General features: G+C 36.6%; 2 protein-coding genes across 3 annotated transcripts in view; both read right to left on the bottom strand.

The window, feature by feature from the left end:
- Window positions 1-2,174: 2,174 nt before the first annotated feature.
- wu:fc50b12 (uncharacterized protein LOC103911624 homolog) lies at window positions 2,175-12,785 on the bottom strand. Its single transcript, XM_051927330.1, has 4 exons — window positions 12,528-12,785; window positions 11,878-11,936; window positions 6,711-6,874; window positions 2,175-2,494 (listed from the first exon to the last, which is right to left on the bottom strand). Exons 2-4 carry the CDS (start codon window positions 11,896-11,898, stop codon window positions 2,260-2,262), a joined length of 420 nt encoding a protein of 139 aa, XP_051783290.1. The 5' UTR covers window positions 11,899-11,936; window positions 12,528-12,785; the 3' UTR covers window positions 2,175-2,259.
- A 4,568-nt stretch (window positions 12,786-17,353) lies between these two features.
- wbp4 (WW domain binding protein 4) overlaps window positions 17,354-20,125 on the bottom strand; it is a 73,699-nt gene continuing 70,927 nt past the window's right edge. For both annotated transcript variants that reach the window (XM_028799646.2, XM_028799647.2), the window contains 2 exons: window positions 19,328-19,488; window positions 17,354-18,957 (listed from right to left, as the gene is read on the bottom strand). In XM_028799646.2, coding sequence (XP_028655479.1) covers window positions 18,747-18,957; window positions 19,328-19,488 — 372 coding nt within the window. In that variant the 3' untranslated portion in view covers window positions 17,354-18,746. The remainder of the gene's footprint in view (window positions 18,958-19,327; window positions 19,489-20,125) is intronic.

The following is a 20,125-nucleotide window of genomic DNA, read 5'->3' as shown; positions in this document are numbered from 1 at the left end:
ACTTCTAATTCAACAGTAATATGGTGTGTAAGGTGAAGAGCAGTTAAGAGTTTGCTTGAAAGTACATGTCCATTTCCCATCTGGACATTTTTTGTGACAGTAAGAATAATGGTGACCACCTAGTCACTGTATAAGGTGGTGTGTGGTTTTTTTTGAGTTTGGGGTTGCATTACTAACTGGCAGAGATCTGTCTTGGCAAAAAAATGGCCTGCATTTTGTTGTTAAAGCCCTAGTACAGCCAACCAGTGCCCACTAGGGGGCAGCAACAGACTAGAGCTTTTTCAGTGTGGCCTCTCTGAAAGCAATGATAAGTGCTAGCCATTCTAGCTCTGAGACAGCACCAAGGGGGGAATGACTTAGAAAAGTTGTATTGTGTTATTAAAATAAAGATCTGTGAAGTGATGTAACAGTGGAAATGTGCACAAGGCTGTACAGACCACTCAAATCATGGAGGAGTTACTAAATGTGGACCCAACATTGGTATGAGTGTGTAATCATGTGTGCGCACATTTCCACTGTTACATCGCTTCACAGATCTTTACTGTAATAACACAATACAATCTTTTCACGATCTTTTCACACACAAGTACTTGTGTCACTGGCATAGGGTGACTTTGGGTAGGTTATTTTAGACCACCTTTTTATTATAGAAAAAGGAATAACATAGTGATGTGGGAGTCAATGCAATTTAATCTCACAAAAAGTTAATGATTTGATTTTGAACAAGCCTATTATAGTATCCACGGATTCAAATGAGGTCGGCAAGGTGGCGCAATGGTAGCACTGCTGCCTTGCAATAAGGAGACCAGGGTTTGCTTCTCCGGTTCCCTCCCACAGTCTAAAAGCATGCTGGTTAGGTGCATTGGCGATCCTAAATTGTCCCTAGTGTGTGCTTGGTCTGTGTGTGCCCTGATTTGTTCCTGCTTTGTGCCCTGTGTTGGCTGGGATTGGCACCAGCAGACCCCCCAGTGTCTTTTACATTTCCCAGAGTTCACCAATGCCTGATCACCATCTTCTTGCTGGATTGTTTCTTTGTCTTAAGTGTCCACTTTACATGTCACTTGATTCTATTTTGTGCTACAATTCTTTTCTTTAATTGTAATTTCCCCTGCAGATATTAGCAATACTGTAATGTAATATTGTTAAACTGATAAAAACTAGGCTTTTCTTCCTTCTTAAAAAAAAAAAAAAAACACCAATTCCATTATACTTCTTAACATTATGTGCGTTGGAATTTTATAGGGTGTTAATGCTGTGCTGGTGGTTGTTCTCTTTAGTTGTAAAGCACATTGTGAGAGATTCAGTTTCCTTCACCAATTTATTGTGTAGGCACTTTACTTGTTTGTGCTGCAGCTGTAGAGTGGTGGACTGACTTTGAAAACTATATCATACATAAACCAGAAAACACTATGCTGTATATACAGTACATACCTACATCTGCTCTGTTTATCAATTCATCAATTTGTGTTTTCACCATGAAGCACTTGAGGTGTCAAATTGATATTATAATGAAATGTAAATTAAGATAAGGCTGGCCTGTAATGATGAATTGTAAACGCTAAAATCATAACTTTAAATAGCTCCCCAAAAAATAAACTTGCTAAGCTCGGGTACCCATTTTTTGGGGATTCTTCTTTAATGTGATGCTTGCTACTTGTAGAATTGTATGATGAACCAATGCAGTGAATTTATTTTCCATTTTTGATCCTTTTTCTGAATATGCCTTTTGCATTACAGGCTCACAGGGAATTGCAGCCTGACCGACAGCACCTGGCCCATGGCAGGAAGCAACACTGGACAGGACATTGATCCATTTCAAAACCCAGGAATGTAAGAATAAGCCCATATCGACACCGGGAGAACATACAAAGAGTACATAGACAGAGAACAAGCCGAGAGTCCGATGTGAGGCACCATCAGTAAACACTGTACCAGCCCCACAGTTAAGTAGGAAGAAGTTTGAATAATTTGCAATAAAGTAACCTAAACCTTATACAGAAATAAATTTACCTCCACTGTGATAACATCTTCCCTTCTGACAGTCACAGGCTTGCTTCACCAAACATTTAGATTATCTGTTCATACCCAAACCCTTAGGAATCCTATTTTCTTAAACAGATGCACATTTAAAACTAAAAAAAATATTTTAACAAAGATGATTATTTTTTCGCTCACAGTGTATTTGACATAGACATGTTACAGTTTGAAATGCCATCTAGAACGCTCGTATGGTACTGTAGGATCACCTTGGCTGACACATTAGGCATTCTTCTGACTTAGCTGGTTGATCTTCTTCAGCCCCTCCCTGTTGTTGATGGTTTTATGGACAGTAATGAGGAAAGGGAAGGCAGAAGGAAGCTCCACTCTGTGGCTCAGTTTCTGATGACCCCAGTGGAGACAGCGCAGCTTGTCAGCAAGGTCCTGGCGGCCAGCACGCTCTAATGCATCCTGCAGGAGCTTGGTCTTGTTCAGCTTGTTCCAGGACCTTTCATACCTGTTTATTAAAGAGGAAACCCGGGAGAGTAAAGGGGTGTGGAACTTTTGGACACTTCCAAATTCATGTTGTTTTGACGAAGGCGTGATGTCTGCTGCCGCTAGATAACTAATGTGTTCTTATCGGGCAGCAGTGTGAGGTTTTTAGATTAAAAAAAAAAAAAACAAACTGAAGTGAGAGGTGCACACTGTGTTCTAAAGCTTCACTAACCTGTCCGGGACTGAAGAGAGTCTCAGCCTAATTTGGTGTCAAATGCAACACAATGTAATGTTTACAGATTCCCAGCCAAAAATGTCATTTCTAGCACAGCATTAAACAAGGCAGTTCCCTGATCGTAATTCTAAAGTCAGTGGTGTTTCTATTTTAAAACAAGGAAATATATTCATAATATACTTCTGTTTTCTTATTGCAGGCATACCACTTTATTTAATACTATTAGGATGATTACTTTTCACTTTAGTTTATTTACAAAAATGAAGTTTCAGCTGCTTTCCAACATGTATTTTTTGGAAACTTTATAGCCATCCTTTGACAAGTGCCAGATGGTTCAAACTGTCCTTATCTAGTTTGAATACTCTTCTAAAAACTAACAAAATCCTTATTTTCCAATCTATCGTAAATTCTTAGTGACCTGTTTAGGTTTACAACCTGTGAGGCACCTGGAAGCCACAGACTATTGCATCTGACAGCAACAGGCACAAGGCAGGACTGCAAAGCACTTTAATAAGTAATGAAAGCAGCACAGGGTATCCCTGGCATGCAGGGGGTCCTCTCGTCGGGACACATGTAACATCTTATGTAGACCTCATACAGTCTGTTCTGGCAACAAAGTACAGTGCAGTTCTTAACATCTTCAACCAGTATGAAGCCTGTTGCCACAATAACATTAAGCACTCACACCACTAGATTCAGGGACAGTTTTGATTAACCACCGTAGAGTTACTAAACAGTCACTCATGCCAACGACTGCAAGAGTGTTTCTTGTACGTCCTGTACATATATATACATGTTGCTCTGAATGTATGATGTTATCGTCTTTGGTATTCTACTTGGCATCACACTGTAGGAGACAGGAATTTCTCAGTTTCATTGTACTATGTACACAACAATAAACTTGAACATAAAACCACCTCTCATGCACCAGTCAACATAACAGCAGTTCTCTCAATGGTGGAAGGAGGCATGACCCAATTGTGGGCCTGAGCACCTGTCTGCCTGGTATCTGTATGCTCTCTCTCACTGTGTGTTAGCGATTTTCCTTCCACATTTCAAAGTCATGCAGGGTTAGTTCTCAGCTGGCCTGGCCATGGGCATCTTTTGTGTTTATTAATCATAGACTTGTATCTCATCCATGGCTGTTCCCTCTTCAAAGGGGCCTTGCTCCCTGAAATCCCGGAGTGGAGATGGCAGTTTGCAAAATGAATACTGGCAAATTAGATGATGGTAGCAGCCAAGAGTTTTCAGCATAAACATACAGGAGGTGAATAACTCACCGAGCGCTTTAGAGACTTTCACTTAGATATTTGGAGATATTTTAGAATGTTAACCACCTTGTAAATGACACATGATTGCTTTCTATTTTTATTTTATATGAGAAGTGACTGAGAGAAAAGTGGGCATCACTAAGACTAAGGACAGGTTCTGAGCACAGAGACATCCATTTCTTGGTAGGTGTAATTTATCTGATGCAACTTTCAAAAACCAATATACGTACAGTCAGACGAATGCTCAGAATACAACAGGTAAGAGAAAACAAGCAAGTGCCACCTGAGTGAGTGGAACTACTCTCATCAATCAAAAAGGGAATGGTAGGTGTGTGTGTGTGTCTGACAACTTATTAGCGAAGCAGTGGCCTCGTATCTTTGACACTGCACCAAAGGAGGTAAACTCCTTCCATCTCTTTGTCTTAAGAATACAATCTGGCCATCCTGAAGGCATGCACTAGTTTACTTTCATCCAGTCATGCATCTGGTAGCCTGTTTTATGTGTTGCAGTGTTCTTGTGACATGGAGACTGTTCTCTGCATTATTCAACATAAATCTCCCTCCTGTTTGCTTTTTCAGGAGACACTGAGTGATGACAGCACCTCAGCTTCTCTCATATGGTATGTTTTTGCAGCTCCCTCTCGGTTGTTTTGTTTGCACAGAAAATATTTTTTTTGCTTCCTTTGTGTAAAACAGGCTTAAGTCTGCCCAGGTTCTCAAGTGCCACACTAGCTGTGCCTTTTCATTGCAACCATTTTTTCATTTAGAGGGCAATTTGTGTTGGTATTGGAGCGTATCATATCGACCCTGCTCAAAGTACACTTTAACAATGTTCTGATATCCATTATAGATACAAACATTTCCTTATACTAATGCGTCACATTAAACTGGGCTTTATGTGATTAACACTGCCATTCAGGGACATGCGGTCGGGGGAGGTATGAAAAGTAAAAAAAAACAAAAAAAAAACTAATAATGATAACATAAAATAAATGTGTCCACAGGTCCATTCTGTAAATTTGTTCTCTGTATGATTCCAATTATTTAGATAATTTTTTTAGTCAAAATCGTTGAATTGGCGCATTTCCAGTGCAACACTGACAAGCCTCACCTCACCTCGGACTGCGCTGTCCCTCACACACTGGGTTGATGCATACAATTGCCGTGTGCCTGTTGCGGTCTCTCTGTATATCGCCAATATAAGGTTTGCAGACACGTTTATTATACACCCTGACATTCCACAGTCTGGCTAATATCTTTAATGAATGTGTGTAACATATCTAGTTTTGCTGATTGGACATAAAACCGCAGTGAAAATGCACAAGGTGAGGCAGATGGTACAGTGCCGCATTATAAGGGGCACATGTGAGCCCAACAGGTTCTTGTTGCTGCTGTTCTTCTACACAGAGGCTCTGGGCGCCAATAAGTTAGAGATATCAGAAAGTCAAGTGCACTGCAGCGGTCTGTTTATTTTTATTTTTTGTTCTGACTGACTTCCAAAATGGAAGTTAAGACTTTTAAAACTAAAGGAAAATAAGGAGGACTTTTACAAGAAATTGACAGAGATTTTCATGGAGAAGGATAGGAGCATGGACTTCATTTATAAATAAAGGTAAGACCATAAATATTTTTTCAGTTTTATAAAAAGTGGGATCAGACTAAGAAAAGAACAATCCAATATTTCAAAACTAAATTTTGAGCTTAAATAAAATATCCTTTTGCTGAACAGTCTGTATTAAAACTGATTAAAGCATCAGAATTAAAAGCTTTAAAAAAAAAACAGATATTTCAATTAAGGTCAAAAAGAAAATCCATTTTTTTTGTATGCCACTCTATACTTTCATTTGTATTGAATGAGTATGAATTGTGAAATTGCAACGGCAAATTTAGAACACATGGAGGGTGCAGAGCAAATGCACTCTCTCTCGCCGCTATAAATGTAACATTCTTTCTTAGCCAAATATGTACTTTACCTATCTGTGTGTAAAGAATGCTGATGCGATATGAATCATAACCAGTAGTCAATGTGCATGCTGCCAGCTGAATAGTGAATAAGCTACTCTTTGGGGTTCATATGTTTGTACATGTCATTCTGAAGGAGTCAGTGCTTCACCAGCCATGAACCTCACTGCATGTCACTGCTGCCATTGATCGAAGATACATGGGAACAGTAGGTTAAGGCAAGCGTACATGAGTTGCTATGGCAGGATATGCCAATGAAAGTTTTCTTCTGGAACATCAATGAAAGCTGCTCAGACTGTTTTGGGGAGTTTATGCTAAACCATAAGACCAGTACATAGCGCAACACTGCTTGTGCAAATGATTTGATATATTTCTGTTCCACTGTACTCTATGAAGAGTGATCAAAAACTTGAAAAGGGTGTTCCGTGTTTGTAGGTGGCCAAAGATTTGCTACAGGGGACTACATTACGGGAACTGCAGGTCTTTATAGTTTATGTTTCTTGTTTCAGAATGAACACTAAAAAGTGCAAAATCAAGTCACACGCTCTCATTGGCTATGGCTTTTGAACTGGACCTGTCCTGATCCACAGCCATCTAAATAAAACAAGTTCAATTATAACCTAAAGTAACTGACTTGAAAGAAAACCCATGGCTATGAACTGCCTACCTGGGCAGTATAAACTTCAGCAATTTGTTGGAAGCTGTTCACGCTGGTGTCAGTCACATTAGGGCAATAACTGTCTATTTTAACAAAACAATGCAAAACCTACCAGCATTCCAGCATTTTCTGGGCCTGCACCTTTTTCTCTACAGAAGAACCATGAAATTGCCTGACTTCAGCTCTTGTAAATCCCAGTTCATTGGCAATGATCGTCCACTCAAAACCTAGCTGTTTGGAGAGTTCTTGTATGGACTTGAGATTAATAACAGCATCCTGCCAATTATAAAAAAAAAAATATAAAAATAAAGTGAAAAGTAGGCTCTGGCATATTTCAGAGCAATTTAACATCTAGTATAGGCATTTGTTTATTGTTTTTACTCACATATTCATTGTTTTAATTAGCATACACTGTGCGTACTTTAACTGCCCTTTTAAACTGTGGAACTCACAACGTTTTCATTCATATTTCACTCATTTATCCAATTAGAGGATCACTGGAATACCAGTACCTATCTGTGCAGCTGTGCAGGAACCAACTGTGAATGAGGCAGCAGCCCACTGCAGGGTACAACTCACTCATACTGGGCCAACAGAGGTCTAACCTACTGTATATGGCTTTGGGATGTGGGAGAAAAACCCACGCAGAAATGAAGAGCACATACAAGCTCCAGAAATATGACAGTGTGGCCCGAGTATAGAACTCTTGTGCTGTGAGGCAGGAGCGCTAAGTCACCATTAGGAGTAGTAGTCCAATGAAACAGAGCTAATCCCCGAAGAAAATTACTAAAGAGATGGCACTGGGAACGTGCTGTGTTCTTTCTTCCCAGTAGAGTACCAACCAGTAAAGAGAAGGCCGAACTGAACTCTGCACACTATTTTGATCATATACTTTTTCCCACTGGCATAGAAATACATTGGTGATTTAAACAGTTGTGAAGATATTAACAATTTTTATTATAATAATTTAACAATGGTTAAAGATTATGTTCATCAAGCAACTTACAAAACTGTAAAGAATATGTTGCTTCACCCATACTGCTTTTGAAACAAATTGACTGCTACATCTCCGGTTGTGACAGGCTGATTACAATGCAGTGGCAGTAAGTCAAATTGAATAAGACCGGCATAAACCTGCTGAGTCTGTGTTTATTAGGAAGGCACTTCCACATACAGTAGCTGTATATAATGACTAAGATGAAATCAAACAACTGCAAACCTCAAACAGCAAAAGAGTGCAGGAGTCATTTTATGTAACAATTTTTAAGCTCCGATTTCTTTTCTTATAATAAACCATTTAATGTTGGAGTCCCCAACTCCGCTCCTGGAGGGCCACAGGTTTTCACAGTAACCCTTTTAATTAGTGACCTGTTTTTACTGCTAATTAACTTCTTTTGAATTAATTTTATTTGACTTGCCCTTGAAGACTCAGACCCATTAATTGTTTCTTTTTCTTTAATTAGCTGCCAAACAATAATGAGATATAAAATGAACCAAAACATGAACCAAAGCAAACTGTGTCCATCAGGAATGTTGATCTGCTGAGGTCACCAAAAGATTTTAACAGTGCTCTTTTCAATTGTAGAAATATATGCTATTGCACAATGACAGCAACAACAAGCCATGGAATTAAAGAACGGGTTTAATTAACAAGACGACTCAGTGCCTAAATAAGCAACCGGTTGCAGTGAAACTGGTTGGAGTTTGAGGCCCTGACTTAGCTGGTCTTCTGTTGGCTCACTCATTTTACAATTCATTTCTGATTGGGTGCAATTCAAGAAGACAAATGAAGCAATTCAGAGGAAAGATGAAGAAATTTAGGGGAACAGATCTAAAAAAACAAAAAAACAAGTCAATTAAAATGAAAGGAAAATTAGTTAATTAGCAGCAAAAACTGGTCACCAATTAAGAAAAGGATTAGAATGAAAACCTGTAGCCACTGCAGTTTTTTCTTATGCCATATGTACTCAAATCATACTTTTTTTGTATGCAATGCTGGTGTACATACTGAATCACATACAGACACAGGGGTTTAATGTTAAATGTCAGCATCAACCACAGAAAACTGTCACGTGTGCTGTGTCCACGAGCGTGCTACCTTGTAGCACTGTGCTCTTCTCCTGTGGTTTTCTCCTTCCATTGTGTGCTACCCACATGGAAACTGGTGGAGACTGTGTGCCGATTACACCAAGCACGTGAGTAGCATTGTAAATGTCATTCCCAGTGATTTTATATACGGTTTTACCTGACTAAAACATGAACTATGGAACATGTTGGGTGGAGAAATTGTGGCAGGTGCCAATTTTCATTCTGCACCTATTACATTTTGTGTCATATTCTACGTAGCCTATGGAGTGAGACTCATGCACAGTGGCAGTATGATGCATGTTGGTCAAAGGGCGCCTAACAGTTCCATTGTACTTTGTACTACAAACAATAAATTTGAACTGATTACACAGCATAGCATTTTTTATCAAAGCCTTAGATTTTTGAAAAAGTTAACGCCACCAACACAATGCCACTCAACACTGAGCATTACCTTGTTTTGTGTTGTGCACTTACGATAATAAAGATGCTGTGGAAATGAAAAGGGCAGAGTATGCGATAGAGCTAAACCATGAAAAAACAGGCTGAAGTGGCACAAACCAATTACTGCATTGTATAGTTCAGCTGAGTCACTGTTACTGAAGATATGATAATAAAATAACTGAGAACAATGTTTTTAAATGAGTAGAATTAGTAAATTTCACTGCTTCTTACCATGTTGTTTTTAAAGTCAGCTTTAAATTATTTTTTAATAATTATTATTCCAATACTGAACACTGCTAATGGTGCTCACCCATATTATTTTACGGAGTCCTTCAGCAATATCTATGCATTCATAATTACCGTTTTCTACAGATGCCTTCTATGGTCCATGACTGAATTAGCTGGAGTGCAGAAATAGTCTTCTTCATCATATGTAGTGAAAGACTGAGCGATTTTAAATGTGACATTATTTCCATGATTATTGTTTAAATGTCTAAAGAATGGAGATAGCAATTCACACCTAGGCATCAACTTTCAATAATGTCAATTACTGCATGTATAGATAATTGTTCGAGGTGAAAAGTATATGCTAGAGGAAATCACCAGGTTGTTGCGGAGGGAGACGAGCAGTGACTTGAAGCGCATAGCCAGTCTCTTTTTAAAATGGCTGAGCCTCACAAAAATGATTTACTTTTTTTTCCAATTGCTAAAATGACATGGACAATTTATTTAGCAATATGTATGTAATCTCAAGATGTGGACCAATGCTCAATAACACTGTTAACGTAATTGGCATGTTTTAAGTTTTTTTCATTTCATGTAGATCAAATGTTCATGTGGCATATTAATATACTGTATACCATGATTTTGAAGAAATAACTCTGACTTTGAAAAAAACATTAAGCTTGTAATCACAAATTGTTTATTTCAATGAACACACTCAAGTTGCATGGACATGTACCTGAAATTAATAATAATTCTTTACATTTATATAGCGCTTTTCCTTTACATTTATATAGCGCTTTTCTCACTACTCAAAGTGTTCTCTAGTACACAGGGAGTACTTGGAATGCGAACCACAGATCTGGACTCAGATCAATTCTGCAGGGCTGCACCTTCCCTTAAAAACTTGGTGCCTGCATCTCTTCATCATCTTTAGAGCCAGAAAGCTCATCCACTCTATTGGGGCCTGAAAATCCCAGTAACCATCACTAGCTCTAAGATCCACTCCCGCATGTTTCAGCCCAGTCACTGACACAGCCTCAAGAAGAAGCCTTTTCTTAGGGAGGGAATCTGTGTCTTGTGCCAAAGGTTTTCCCTGTGAAATTACAGCTGACAGTGAAAAGAGGACAACACCACACCACAGACGTGGACAGAGGACTCGTACCAAAGACAACAAGTGCACACTATGCGAACAAATCTCGGCACTTGAACCCTTACAAAGACTTGTTTGGTTTTGTAAAACTAATTTATTTATGCCAGCACAAATTAGAACTCTACGACAGATAACAGCTAAAAACTGGCATGTTGAATTCTTACTGTGTATCAAGCTCATGAGTACCTATGTCAGACAAACTTCTAGCTGTTACAAGCTTTTAACTAATTAGGGAACAAAAACCCTTCAGTTGCAAATTGGCAGCATAACTACCTCTCAACAATGGCTGCCCATTTATTTGAGCATGAACAAGCCAAGTATGATGCAACACTAAACTTCCAAAAGAAAATATTAAAGGCAAAAATCAAGACATCCCTGAAAACCTCCAAACAAGCAAACAGCAGCCCCTGTTCTGTACATTTGTCTCTCCTGTGTTGCGACCTGATATTTATGCCAATATAAAAAGTGATGGTATTAATCTAATATTTATGTTTATCAATTAATTGTATTATTCTGTTTTTTTAAATCAATGTTTCAGTTACCTTGATACACTGTAATGTCAATGGCTGGGAACCCCATCTACAGAGAAATGTACAGAAAATAAAGTACAGTAGGAGCTTACTAACATTTGTAAGTAATTATTGGCATTGCCAAAAGTAAAGCTAGTAATTAACTAATTGGTTAATATTGATCAGTCCTTTCCTTTTCTCCCACAAAAACGTGACCTATACCCTGACATCGCAAATCAAAAAAGGGACGTGCGTCATGTTTGTATATACCAAAAGTGAATGGCGGGAGGGAAAAACGTCAAGATCTATTGATTTATTGTCATGGTCTCTCACTGAGGTGCATTACTATATTTATTCTACTTTATTTACTTTCATTCTAACACGGATTTTGCATGTCTTTCCTGTACAGTATTTGCATGATTTTCTCACTCAGTCCAGAGATATACTACTTATAAGCTTGACTATCCATTGTGAGCAAAGCCTGCAATTGGGTTGATCTCATAAACGCCATTGCTTTTTTCACCCATCTTCAAGCCTGGTCTTCTGTCATCTGTTGAAATGCCTGAAAGCGGCAGGATATCTTCCTTCATACTCCATTTTCCAATTACTTAAAGTCATACCTATCTTCCTCACAAATTCTTAAACATGGAAGTGATGTCCCTTTAGATGTAATGCCCCTAGCAACAAACCACCTAAACATCTGTTTGCCCTCCCAAAAATGGACCAACACCTGACAAAGGGATGGTCCATAAAGGAAGAGTCCTTTGCTCCTTATGTTCTCCAAAAATGTTCCCCAGGTATTTGTCTCCTGTCAAGAATCTCTTGTCACTGGCACCAAAACGATCCAAACTGAAGGAGACACTTACCTCTTGTGCTTTATTTGGCATTTCAGAACAAAATCTGTCCAGATGGACAATGCAGAACGCTGTAGCAAAAGAAAAAGAATTGGTGAATGAGAAGCACTGCCGGTCTCCCAGTGAGCCCAGACAGATACCGGAACCACTACAAAAGTGTAAAGCTTTTCAATGAAACTTCTGTGTAGCACAAGTCAGTAAACATTCTTATAATGCTAATTTTTTACTGCTACCCCAAAAGGAATATACCTACACTTGAATCTGGGACCCTGTGAAATAGCAGTGCCATATTGCAGGCAGTATAGTTATAATTTATTCATAAGAATGCTGTGAATATGAATACATTTCACATTCAGGCATCTACAAGTCACATTTGTGTATAATGTGCACTGAACAAACCAGTCATTTGTTAACTCCTGTGACCATGAACTTAATTAGATGAGTTTAAGAATGTTATTTACAATTTTTTTTTTTTTTTAACTGTTGTGCAGTTTCAAGAGAAACTAATGGATATTCTTAACCAAAAAAAGGAAAGCTTTGTTTTAGAAAAAACTTCAATTACTATTTATTATATTTATTATTTATGTTATTATACATTATAATTAACTGCATATAACCACTTCAAATAGCTAATCATAAAAAATAAAGTACATTGTACTTACATTTTAGGAGCACTTAAAAGGATGATGGCAACTGTCCACAAGTTGACCAAAAAATGCAAAGCGTAGCCTTGATATAACTTAGCTTTCGCCCTGCTGTAACCACAACAAACTGCTGGTCTGTTAAAATTTAAGAAAATTTAGTTGAGTGCACTTATGAGATCTACAGACCCAATGATGCGTATTTTCAAAGGCCTGGAAATTCACTGCTCCTTGGCAGTCAGACACAGCTCATTAATGAGCATACTCAGGCTGTAGACAAACAAAGTAAAATAACGCAAAAAAACTTTTATTATATAGAGTATTTGACAAAAGTGTAACAAAAAATGTTAAAAATGAGTTGCCACAGATACACAATGAATGCAGAAAGCAAACATGTAAATCCTGTAAAATATTACATTCACAAACCCGTTCAATAAAATTCATGGGGGTCCAAGGGGCTGTACCAATTAACCAAAACCAGTATATCTTTGGGGATGTGGCAGGAAATCCCTTTGGAAAACAAGCAAACTCCAAAAAGACAAGGATCTGGAGGATCTGAATCTAGGGCACTGGCTCTATTAGGATAAAAAAAACACTCCAAACAGTGAATTAAATATCACTGCCTATGACTTGATAAAGGGATGCTTGGTAGTCTTGTGTTTTGATAGAGAACAAAAACCCTTCAAAATAAACTGTGGATGAGAGGGGTGTCTCTACATTTATCTTGGCTCACCATAAGGTCTATAACTGATATCAAAGCAAAACAATTTATGGCACCAAAACACTGTGTACTGTATATCAGTTCATCCTTCTGGAAGCAGTAACTAAGTTAGAGAAATTGCTGGAAAAAAAAAAGTAAGAGTCATTTACAATTAGTACAGAGACTTCTAAATAAAGCCGGGGAAAAATGTCTATTTGGTAATATTAATATTATGTTATAAAGATGTGTATGAGAGTAACAAGAAAATTGGTTACAATGTAATTAATGCCAAATGACAATGGCAAGGAAATGAAGTTTAGGATGTGACACTGCATGCAAGCTGCAACAATGAACTCATAAACACTAACACCACTCCTACTGAACCCACCAGTGAAACAGCACTATGATTTGTAGTGGCAAGAATAGAAGCGATTACTAAAACTTAAAACTATTTTGATAATTTTTTTTAATGTCAGCCAAAAGCTTAGGACTGAATGCCCACAAGTATACTGGTCAAAGGCTAGAAACTGAACTGTGTTTGAAATCTATGGTGAGACTTGAGGGCTGCACTATACTGATGGACACCAGCCAATGTGTTATTCTGCCAAGAAGCCCAGCCAAACTCACTGCTATCTCTTGAGCACCTCATGCCTGTGTTAAAACTGATCTTTTTTTTTTTTTTTTTTAAGCCCAAGTAGTAACTCAGGCAGAGTCTTCATTTCACATTTTGGTTTTATGAAAGTGGAAGGGGTGATAAGTACACACTGAACAGACACTCCGTAAATAATCACATAATAGAATTTAAAAGAAAACCTTTTTGATTGTTCTCAACATATTTTCAATATTAGTTGCTGCATGTGCTACCAGGAATCTTAGATGGGCTCAACACTCAGAAGGCCAAATGGCAACCCTGATGGGTTATTTTCTAAAAAACATTTTGTGAAGGAAAATATAAGCTTGAGTAGATAGTCTGATATTCTTCAGCACCTCAGAGATGTGCACATTAGGTTAACTTATCACTCTGAACTGGCCCGGTCTCAGTATGTGAGCACATGAGGACTTGCTGTATGTAAATAAAACCAAGGAGAAATCACTTCAGTTAACATTCCCTCATGCAATGTTGTCCTACAATATGTCATTTTGCACAGTTCGTAAAAGTAGTTGTGTGAAAATGGTCATTCAACAAACAAACAACATTTTTACTCTAAAAATACGGACATTTATTTATAAAACCTTTTTTATGGTAAAAGTAATTCACAGCATTCCAGGAACATTAATGATTAACGGAACACAAAAGAAGCTTCACTGAGCAACTGCAGCATAGTTAGCAAGGGAGAACAGTGCAAAATTACAGTTTACACTAGCAATCAAAAAAATAGTCAACAAAATTCAGGGAACGGAAAAAAAAGAACCTGCAAGTGGAGAAGAAGCATGGATGCTCCTCATTGGGTTTTTAACGAATTAGGCAACTACTGTATAATTCTTCATGAATTTATTCTTGTTGTCTTCTGCAGATCGAACAGGCAGTTAATCACTTGGCACCTACAAGTACACCAAGATAACATGCAAGCTGGTTTAAACTAAATAAGAACACAATACAGGCCCTAAAGTTATAGAAACACATTCATTCCAATCTCTACTACTAGTTAAAAATATTCTTGCATTACTGTACTTTCAGAAAATATAACTTTACTGTACTTTCAGAAAATATAACTTTACTGTGCAGCTAATGTGGAATGGGCTTCCTCAAGACTGTTTGGTAATTTGCTAACAGCATATAACCTTGACCTTTTCAAGTATAAATTTGGGGAAACGGAACTAGGAGCAAAAACAAAGAAATAAAGTCCATTTTTACCAGTAGTTCACGATCCAGAAAACAGGACAACTCACTCTATGGCTGTTCAGGCTGAAGCCTCTCATTTAAGATGATGTTCGTATTGTGCTATTCATTTTATGAACTGTATATCAGACAATGCGAACTAAAGTAAATCAAGAAGTCTGGTTTACTTATTTAAATGCAACAATGGAAATTTCCTACTGACAGTTTTGGTCATTTCACAGGCATTTTTTTTTTACATGAAGCTCCTCATATTTTTGTAGACAGCACTATTTTGTGTAAAAATAAAGCTTATCATCTTTACTGCAACACAACAAACCACTGTCTATTTGCTGACTTTTCTCACAAGCTTAACAAGAATATCTAACAAAAAAGACCATGAGACACATAAAGAAGCAATAAAATGTAGGAAACATAGGAAAAAAAAGTCTTTGGTGTGTTTATTAAACCAGAGTGGGTTGGGTGTGTTATATTTCTTTACTTCTAATCCCAGGTTTTGCATATCTGACTGCATGAGCAGATGAGGGGTGAAAAATACTGAATTAAATTCTTCCCCATTCTTAAAATGAAATATCAAAAACTGGTATTCTTTGTTTCTGAGCAAATGCTTAACTTTTTTTTTTAACCAGGAACTGTTCATTCATTCTCTCTGCCCAAAGAACTCTCACTATGGTGCTTGTTCAATGGTGTAATCCTGCAGCAGAGCATCCATGCTCATTTGACCTTGGCGTCAACTAGACTACCCTACCCATAAGCCATCATAAACGTCAGCTTCTATCCATTTTTGATTTACATTCGTATTTATCATTAATAGTAATGATCTCACAATTTGAACAGTATATAATTTCAACTAGACACAGCACCTCCAGTAATGTAATAAATGCTCTATTTTTCTTTTCTTGAATGGTAAGTGTAAAGTTTAAACAGCTGTTGTATCATAATTCCTTCAATCGCATGTCATATTATACTGGAGTGAGTCTACAGCTACATAACAAACCTCTAATTAACAATTTAATGTTGGGATCACCCAACATATCTAATAACTTCTGGGAGAAAAATATTTGTTTTATGGGGAAAAAAACACATTCGGAAGAGACATCTATGTGTATGTGTTAAATATTTTGTGGATACTTTTTTTTAGAATGGATGGACAGATTTTTATGAAATTTTGTCTTCTTGTTAGATATACCTGATTAGGTTTTCAGTGAATTCAAACCATTAACCTTCAAGCTTTTAAGTTCAATGATTTTAAAAGCGATACTAACAACACCCAGACTATTGCTCAGGAATTAACAAAATGTGGCATATGTATTTAGTTTTTCTTTGAATTTGGAGCTCAATATAATTACTGAACTTTGAACTTTTAATGCACCCAATTTTTAAATGCAATAGTCACAAACTTTAATTATAAAGAAACACTGATTAAATTTTATGCCTTTAATAAATTAGTAGGATCTATGCTTGCTTGTAGTTGACACTTACAATGCCTATAAAATAGTACTGACCTTAGACATTTTTACATTTTGTAATTATACCACATTGAATCACAATAGATTTAGTTTAGCTTTCTAATCACTGATCATCGTAAAAAGGCACTTTAATTTCCAAGGGAAAACAGATCTATGCAAAGTGGTCTAAAATAATTACAAATATAAAACATAAAATAATTGCTTGCATAAGTATTCACCCCAATTCTGTATTTAGGAGATATAATTTTGGCAGCCATGAGTGTGTGTGAACAGGTCTGAATTGGCTTTGCACATCTGAACACTGCATTTTTTCCCCATTCTTCTCTGCAAAACTTCTCAATCTATGTCAGGTTGCATGAGGACTGTCTGGGAGTAAACAGCCTTTTTCAACTCCAGTCACAAATTTAATATAAAAATCCTCTATTTTGTTTTTAAAGTATTTTCAAATTTTTACATCTGTTTGTCTCATCACATCTAGGATCAAATTTTATTATTATTTGCAATGTATTGAGTCTAAATTTCAATAAAACTTTCTAAGTCACTGATTCAATTGTTTCTTATCACTCTCACTGTTATTTGTTAAATTAAAGCCATAAAATGTAAAATAAACAGAAGGCCTTTAAAGCATTACCATAATGCAATAATATGACAAACAATAAATATACTCAGAAGGAGCATGCTGGTGGAGCACAAACCTTAATAATCTCTGATTCAAATCAAGTGGTGTACATCTCTAATATACACATAGCATGTAAAACGAGTACCTTCTAAAGCACAACAGTGAATGAAAGTACACTGGTATAACATATCTCTATAATAAAGAGCCAATAGAAGAAAACAATTAAAAATAAGTATTTTATGTGAAATCTTTTCTTAAATGTGTGAGGTGAAGTGTATTACAGTTGTCATAGAAATACAGAGTGCTGAGAAGAAACATTTTGAAGATAATCAAGAACATTGCTACACATTTAAACTGTCTTCAATGTGAATAAATTGACAACTGATACCCATGAGTAAAAGTGTTAAGCACTTCTTTGATAACGTAGTCAGGTCTCTTCATTATTTATTTATTTTTTCCATCATTACATTTTTTAATAAGATTGAAAATATTCAATACATTGACAACTTATCAAAATGCTGTCATTTATCCTGATCAGAATGAGAAATTTCCAAAAATGGAAACTGTAATCATGTGACTTTATTCGCTAGTAATGACATCACACTTTATATAGCAAACCATGCTGAAAACCAAGAATGAGTTCTTCAAATGAGTGCAAATCCACACTAGCCACTTTTAACCCCAGCATATTAACCTCATATTAAAATATTTGCCATTAGTAACATAATTAAATTATTCTGCAGGATCCCATATGATCGAGTCAGCAAGCATTCAAAGGACTGTTAGTTTTTACATGTTTTTGAATTACTTTCTGTTAAAAATCTGAAATAAGCATAGTGATTCTTTTAAACATGAGACAGCACTCAATGGAAGCATTTTTAACTTTGTCACATAATCAAGACCAGAAGAGATATTCAGCACTCAGAATTTGATTAAACTATATAACTTACTTATAAGAAATATGCAATTCCTTCTGGCAGAAAAAAAATCAAAGCAGTGTCAACTGACTGAAGAAAAAACTCAAAGATAATGGCAATACTGACAGAACACAAGTGGAAACAATTTGAGTTACTCCACAGACTTAATTTGTACCAAATGTGTCTTTTTCCTGCTTTTACCTTTGTAAATACAGGAGATCATAAACACAAGAAAGCCTTTTCAGTTGTTTCAATGCAGGTGTATGGAACTTATCAGTTTAACATACTGTTACATTGCCAAAATATTTTTACTTCTGTATGCCCAAAATGTCTTGTACTAGTCAAACTTTAATTATGGGTAAACCAGTCTTCTTACATCACTAAATTTTAAATAAATGCAAATTTTCAACACAAAACTGAAGTCAAACCTTTTGCATTTATGCTTGCACACAATGAAAATAGAATATCCTAGTAATTTACTCACTAAAATGTGATTCAACTAAAAACAAGTTATACACTTATTACTTATGACAGTTCAAACAGAAAATGCCATAATGCTTACAGCTAGTGCTGCTTTTACCAGTTTAAAAAACGAGCACTCTTCTCCTAAACCCAGCAAGAATATCCCAGTAAAATTACTCAGGCAGGCAGGAATGCAGAGAGCCTGTAATTTCAGTCTCTCAATGACTAAATGCAGTCTACTCATTTTCATTCCGTTGCCTAAGGTTTCTAGATTTCCCATTTTCAAGTTTTCTCCTTTTAAAGCCAACTGCTTCTTCACTTGTTTCATCTCCAAGAGAAGTAATGGTGCGCTCTTTAAACTTGACTGTAGGCTCTGGGGGCAAAGAAGCACTTGATACTCCAGAATAGTAGCTTTCAACTTCAGGAAGTTGCAGATCAACTTGTTCACTTTGAGAAAAAAAAAACAGACAAAGTTATTGATTATAAAAGGTACTAGATGTGCCTCTTGCTTCATTCACACATCCATTCAGTTACTTAATCTGCTTAGCCCAACATATACTTCTGACAAGCTGGAGTCAAGCCTGGACAAGCTTCAAGTTCATTGCAAAGTACATTCACTTGCATTCACACAAACTAAATACTTTAATTTCTTTTAGTAAATTACTGTATTTACTCAAAATGCTGGTAAAATACTTTGCAAGAGGATTATAAATATAATAACAAAGATTACAATGTTATGTCTTCTTGCTTAACAAAGAAAAATGTTCTTGCCTGGCTACACTCATACATGATATACAGTAAAAGGAAATAAACTCACTATGAATCTTCCTCCTCTTGTATTTGTTCCCATGATCCATAAGGATTAGATTTTTTTTCTGTTTCTTGGGATGATGGTATTTCCTCTTTCTCACTTTGTTCTTCTTCTGATTCACTACTCCCACTCGAAGTTTCAGTTTTCTCTTCTTCTTCAGGTGTTTGCTAAAAGAGCACAGAAATGTTTAATTATAACCATTACATTATTAACCTTCAAAGCAATTTTCACTAACGTGCTGGGGAAGGAAGACGTGAAACTGATTATTTCAAATTAAAATTTGGCTGTGTATCTGCTTATCTATATTGATAAATAATGTAAAGTTGACTGGCTCATTTACTCACTCATCAACAAAAACACTATTTCCCATTTAATTAAAAACCTGAAATTTGGCAGGATGGTACATCTAGGCTAAGTAGGTATCTGCTAAGAAAAGTCATTTTGATATGTCAAGTTTTAGGAGGTAAACATAACAGAAAAACGAATACCTCAGAATCTCACAAATCCTTTGATGGATTTGATTGATTTAAATTTGGTGACATTACAGAAAAAAGAAAATTAGCCAATAACCATTTTTTATTTGTCGATATTTATTAATATTATGCTTACATGCTCTGCACTGCGAGTGAATGACGCAGCAGAAATGATCAACATACTACACAAATAGCACCACTAACCAGGACGTGGTGGTGTCCTGGACAGGAAAAAAGACACGTGATTACACTGTAAAATGGTAAGAGAAAGTCCTAATAGTCTGTTAAGATGTAAAGCTCAATGGATAGTAAGCACTGTTTTCTGCTGCTG

Source organism: Erpetoichthys calabaricus, chromosome 4 (assembly GCF_900747795.2).
Source record: "Erpetoichthys calabaricus chromosome 4, fErpCal1.3, whole genome shotgun sequence".
Taxonomy (NCBI): domain Eukaryota; kingdom Metazoa; phylum Chordata; class Cladistia; order Polypteriformes; family Polypteridae; genus Erpetoichthys; species Erpetoichthys calabaricus.
This window is presented reverse-complemented; position numbering and strand designations above follow the sequence as displayed.

What these genes read in the sequence shown, in the direction of transcription:
- wu:fc50b12 (XM_051927330.1), bottom strand. Translation starts at nt 11,898, where the DNA reads ATGCCAAATAAAGCACAAGAG. An exon ending in TGCCAAATAAAGCACAAGAG is followed by an intron (nt 6,875 to 11,877) that starts GTAAGTGTCTCC and finishes TATAATTGGCAG; the next exon opens with GATGCTGTTATTAATCTCAA. An exon ending in CAGAAAATGCTGGAATGCTG is followed by an intron (nt 2,495 to 6,710) that starts GTAGGTTTTGCA and finishes TTTAATAAACAG; the next exon opens with GTATGAAAGGTCCTGGAACA.